Source organism: Trichechus manatus, unplaced genomic scaffold, assembly GCF_000243295.1.
Source record: "Trichechus manatus latirostris isolate Lorelei unplaced genomic scaffold, TriManLat1.0 scaffold00025, whole genome shotgun sequence".
Taxonomy (NCBI): domain Eukaryota; kingdom Metazoa; phylum Chordata; class Mammalia; order Sirenia; family Trichechidae; genus Trichechus; species Trichechus manatus.
The window spans coordinates 5,053,585-5,058,958 of record NW_004443961.1 but is presented as its reverse complement, the minus strand read 5'-3'; the positions used below and the strand labels follow the sequence as shown (position 1 = coordinate 5,058,958).

The 5,374-nt window shown below is 42.9% G+C and overlaps 1 protein-coding gene across 1 annotated transcript; it reads left to right on the top strand.

Moving 5' to 3' along the window:
• The first annotated feature begins 315 nt into the window (after positions 1-315).
• LOC101355943 (prorelaxin-like) lies at positions 316-2,841 on the top strand. The gene is made up of 2 exons (XM_012554696.1): positions 316-523; positions 2,570-2,841. Exons 1-2 carry the CDS (start codon positions 316-318, stop codon positions 2,839-2,841), a joined length of 480 nt encoding a protein of 159 aa, XP_012410150.1.
• Positions 2,842-5,374: the final 2,533 nt, after the last annotated feature.

The window sequence follows — 5,374 nt, the reverse complement described above, 5'->3', positions numbered from 1 at the left end:
TTATAATATAAAAAAGATAGGGCTTCAAACAATGACTAAAAGTATGAGAGCATACAAAATGGTTTGAGGGTAAGAAAGGGAAAGGATGAAATGCAGAAGAAGGGTGGGCCAATAGAAGCAAGGTGGGGAGGGTAGACAGGAGCAGGGAGGGGAAATTCCCTGGAGGGCGTGGGGAAAGGGGTGGGGCTGGGGAGCTTGACTCAAGGTCTGAGTGGGAGCCCAAGGGCTATAAAAACCTAGTGGAGCCAGGCAGGGAAAGCAGCCTGCAGCCAAGGATAGACCTTCCCTGGAGAAAGGCTGAAAAGCAGGTTCAGGATGCCGCGCCCGCTCTTGTTCCGCCTGCTGGGAGTCTGCCTGCTGCTGAGCCAGCTTCCCAGAGAGCTCTCAGCCCAGCAGTCAAGCACTGTGAAGAAGCTATGCGGCCACGAATTAGTCCGCGCCCGGAAGGAAGCCTGCAGCAAGACCCACTGGGGAATGGGTGGCAGCAAGGGCAAACCATCACTGAAAACCCACGAGGCTCCAGGTGAGAGCTCCCGCCCAGACTCCAGGTCTCATTGGTACCCATGCTGAGCGCCTAAACTGCAGGTGCTGGTTCTTCCGGTGCCTAGAAGTTTGGCCTTTGACTCTGTAACTTGATTTCATTGAAGGTCTCCTGGGATCTAACCAGAGGGCTAAAAAGCCTCACCTGACAGGTGCTAGGTGTGCTTCACCACCAGGCTGCCAGGGTGCTGCGTGCAGACAGGAGGAAGCGCCCAGCAGTTAAAGCTGGCTACATTTATGGCAGGTGGCAGCAACCCCAAGACCCAGGGGTAATAAAGTGGCGGAGGCCAGATGGTAGGCTGCAGGAAATGGGGGCAGTGGACAGGGGATCTGGCATTGAGATGTAAAGGGAGGAAGCAGGTGGTCAGCTGGTTGTCAAGAACCTGTGCAAGCTGAAGGGCAGGGGGGCAGCACTGTGAGACCTCGGTCAGGGTCCTATAAGGTGGACATGGAAGGGCCTTAGAGTCAACTACTCTCCTCATCTGTAAAGAAGCTGCCCTGTGGCTTATGACAGCAAAACCATCCGTTTTTTTTTTTTTTAACCCAAAGCAAAGGGAGGGCCTTGCCTCTCACCTCTGTGAGCTGGTTCTTGAACTTCAGTTGGAGGAGAGGGGATGGAAGAGGAAGAAAGGGGCCAGCTGCCTACAAGAGAAACCCAGGGCAAAGAGTCCAGGGAAGCTCACCTCCAGACGCTCATAGCTAGACCGTTTGGCGCTTTCAAGCTTTTGGAAGCTGCAATGGATTTTCTTTAAATGCGACATATCAGAGTTGATTGAGTACAGCTCATATCTGGAACTATTTTTAAAAGAGTATGCTAGTTATTAAGAATTTGGAATCACTTAAATTTTTATCTTCTTGCCTCATTGCTTCCACTGTTTGAGGAGGAATGCATTATTAATAAGCTGAAAAGAACAGCTTTGGTGCCATTAAAAAGACCAGCCAGAACTGATTGAGGTTACACCAGAATGTAAACCTCATCTGTGTTTCTAATTCTTTTCTGTTAAAACACTCAAAATTGTGTGACTGGGATAGGAAAGATGAGAATGTTTATGCGTCTGAACATTTTTTGAGGGCAGGAAACATTTTTCTTTTTGTTTCTATCTCTTCTCTCTGGCAGTGTCAGAGACATGACTTCGGCTGATGAATGTTCAGCTGATCTGAATGGGCATGAAGAAGAAGGAAAGCTCATTATGGCTGCTTTCCAGCCTCCACTTCTGCCCATCCCAGGATGCTGTTGGAGAACAGGTTCCCTGCTCAGAGCACACAGAGCTTGTGCAGTGCGTGATCCACAGCACTGGACAAACACCACACATAGCACATTAGTCAGTACACACAGCACACAGACAGCAATCGCTCTTTTAGCTCAGCCATTTTTGGTTAGGTTAGTGTTCTTTTAACCCTTTTCTGTCCTTAAAGTAAAGTACTATTGACCTGAAGGAAACACCGTGGCAAAGGGAAACTGTTAAATAGATGTTCGAGATCTTGTATCTCAGAGGCTTGTACCTCCAGCCTGTCAGACAGATGGACCTGGGAATTCTGCCTTTTTAACTTTATTCTGAGCAATTTCTTACCTCCATGGAGCATTTGATAGCCTAAAATAATTAATAGACTTTGAAAGTATTACCATCATAACTGAGAAGTTGCTTAGCAAAGGAAGAAAATTACTTAAGTAAGAACAATACATCTGTGATCACCCTGAGAGTTTTCAATGACCAAGATGACTTCAGAGAGGTGTGACCAGTGTCAGGCAGAGTCAAAAGAGCGAAGATGAAAGCGTTAAAGGGGTCATGGGAAGAGACCACAGATGGGTGGGATGGCATAAAGCAAAATCTTAGGAATGTTGCATTGCTTTGAGCTGCCAAACCAGAAGTAAGTTAAAATGGATAGGTGTTAAGATGCTTGCTGATTCTGTTCTGATGTTCAGCTATATTGAGGCAATGCTTTCCTTTTTGTTTATGAAAAATTTTATAATTTTTCTGATGCTCCTTGACATAAATATTCTCTTGCCCACTTTTATTTAACTCTGCAGATCTTGAGCCATCCTCCATCAAAAAAGATGCAAAAACCACAAATGAGTTTTTGGAATTCACTCCTGATATTCACAAGAAGGTGACGGAAAATGAAAAATTTAGTAGAAAGAACCCGAAGATACAGAGTGAAGCAGAAGACAACAGCCTTCCAGAAACGGAAAGCTTAAGCTTGGATCAACATTCCCGAAAAAAGAAAATGCTAAGTAAATTATTGCGTAGGAAGTGTTGTAAGAAAGGTTGTACCATGAAAGAGCTTTCGAGAGCATGCTGAGATGAGCTAATTGTGTAGGCCTCAGCTAATGTTCACATGTCTTCCCACTGACATATTCACAGATGCCTCTCTCAGACACCACTGATAATTACAATGTGACAAATCGTTACTAGTGTTTTGATTTCTGATTTCTTGTGCAAGAACATACTCTTGGCATTATTGAAGTTTCTGTTAATAAACCTTTTAATGCTAAAAAGCCTTTTTGTCTTTTTTGTTAATGGTATAATTGTATTAGTTGATTGTGATGGTTAAGGTGTGTGTTAAGCTGGCTGGGCCATGAGTCTCAGTGGTTTGGCAGTTATGACGTAGTTTTGGCAGTTACGACGTAGTTTGGCAGTTATGACGTAGTTTGGCAGTTACATAATGATAGAATCACCTCCATGATGTTGTTGTTGTTGTTGGGTGCCTTCGAGTCCGTTCCAACTCATAGTGACCCTGGGTGCAACAGAACGAAACACTGCCCGGTCCTGCACCATCTTCACAATCGTTGTTATGCTTGAGCCCATTGTTGCAGTCACTGTGTCAATCCATTTTCACTGACCCTCTATTTTACCAAGCCTAATGTCCTTCTCCAGGGACTGATCCTTCCTGATAACATGTGCAAAGTATGTGAGACAAAGTCTTGCTATCCTTGTGTCCAGGGAGCACTCTGCACTTCTTTCAAACAGATTTGTTTGTTCTTTTGACAGTCCGTGGTATATTCAGTATTCTTCACCAATACCACAATTCAGAGGCATCAATTCTTCTTTGGTCTTCTTTATTCATTGTCCAGCTTTCACATGCATATGAGGTGATTGAAAACACCAGGGCTTGGGTCAGGTGCAACTTCATCTTCAAGGTGGCATATTTGCTTTTTAACACTTTAAAGAGGTTTTTGCAACACATTTGTCCGATGCAATGAGTCGTTTGATTTCTTTTAATTTTTTAAATTGTACTTTAGATGAAGGTTTACAGAACAAATTAGATTCTCATTAAACAGTTAGTACATATATTGTTTTGTGACACTGGTTACCAACCCCACAACAAGTCAGCACTCTCACTTCTCGAACTTGGGTTCCCTATTACCAGCTTTCCTGTTCCCTCCTGTCTTCTAGTTCTTGCTCCTGGGCTGGTGTGCCCCTTTAGTCTCACTCTGTTTTATGGGCCTGTTTAATCTTTGGCTGAAGGGTGAACCTCAGTCGTTGTTTGATTTCTTGACTGCTGCTTCCATGGGTATTGATTGTGGATCCAAGTAAAATGAAATCCTTGACAACTACAATAATTTTCCGTTTATCATGATGTTGTTTATTGGTCCAGTTGTGAGGATTTTTGTTTTCTTTATGTTGAGTTGTAATCTATACTGAGGGCTGTGGCCTTTGATCTTCATCAGTAAATGCTTGAAGTCCTCTTCACTTTCAGCAAGCAAGGTTGTGTCTTCTGCATAACGCAGATTGTTAATGAGTCTGCCTCCAATCCTGATGCCATGTTCTTCTTCATATAGTCCAGCTTCTCGGATTATTTGCTCAGCATACAGATTGCATAAGTATGGTGAAGGGATGTAATCTGTTCACACACCTTTCCTGGCTTTAATCCACGCAGTATCTCCTTGTTCTCTTTGGTTGACTGCCTCTTAATCTATGTACAGGTTCCTCCTGAGTATAATTAAGTGTTCTGGAATTTCCATTCTCTGCGATTTTTTTTTTAAAGAGAAAAAGTTATATATTTTTACTAAACTCTAATGGAAATTTAGCATTTTGTTAAATTATGAATATAGGCAACAAACTATAGTACTATGCACCAAACCAAACCAAACCCACTGCCCTCAAGTTGATTCCAACTCATAGCGACCCTACAGGACAGAGTAGAACTGCCCGGAAGCAGACTGCCACATCTTTATCCCACTGAATGGCTGGTGGGTTCAAACTGCCCACACTTCAGCCAGCAGCCGAGTGCTTAACCACTGCGCCACCAGGGCTCCTTGTACTATTAACGGTACCTATAATTGTCTCCAGCAATAATCACAGATATTTGGATATCACATTACAGTTGCTGCAGTATTTTGAAATACACTTTATATTTTGAAATTATAGCATTTATTAGAGCAGCCACTCTGTCTTGTTATTTAATGCATTAGTAACAAAGCGCATGTAAACAAAACACATCACAAGTATGTTTTTCAAAATATTTTGACAACTGTATTTCAGTATAATTGGTTGCCTTTGGAGCCCTGGTGGCACAGTGATTAAGAGCTCAGCTGCCAACCAAAAGGTCAGCAGTTCGAATCCCCCAGCCACTCCTTGGGGCAGTTCTACTCTGTCCTATAGAGTCGCCATGAGTCGGAAGTGACTCGACGGCAACAGTTTTCTTTTTTTTTTTAATTTTTTAAAATTGTACTTTTGATGAAGGTTTACAGAACAAATAGTTTCTTACTAAACAATCAGTACACATATTGTTTTATGACATTGATTAACAACTCCACGACACGTCAACACTCTTCGCTTCTCGACCTTGGAGGACTTTTTTTTTTTTTTGGTGAAAATATACATAGCCAAAG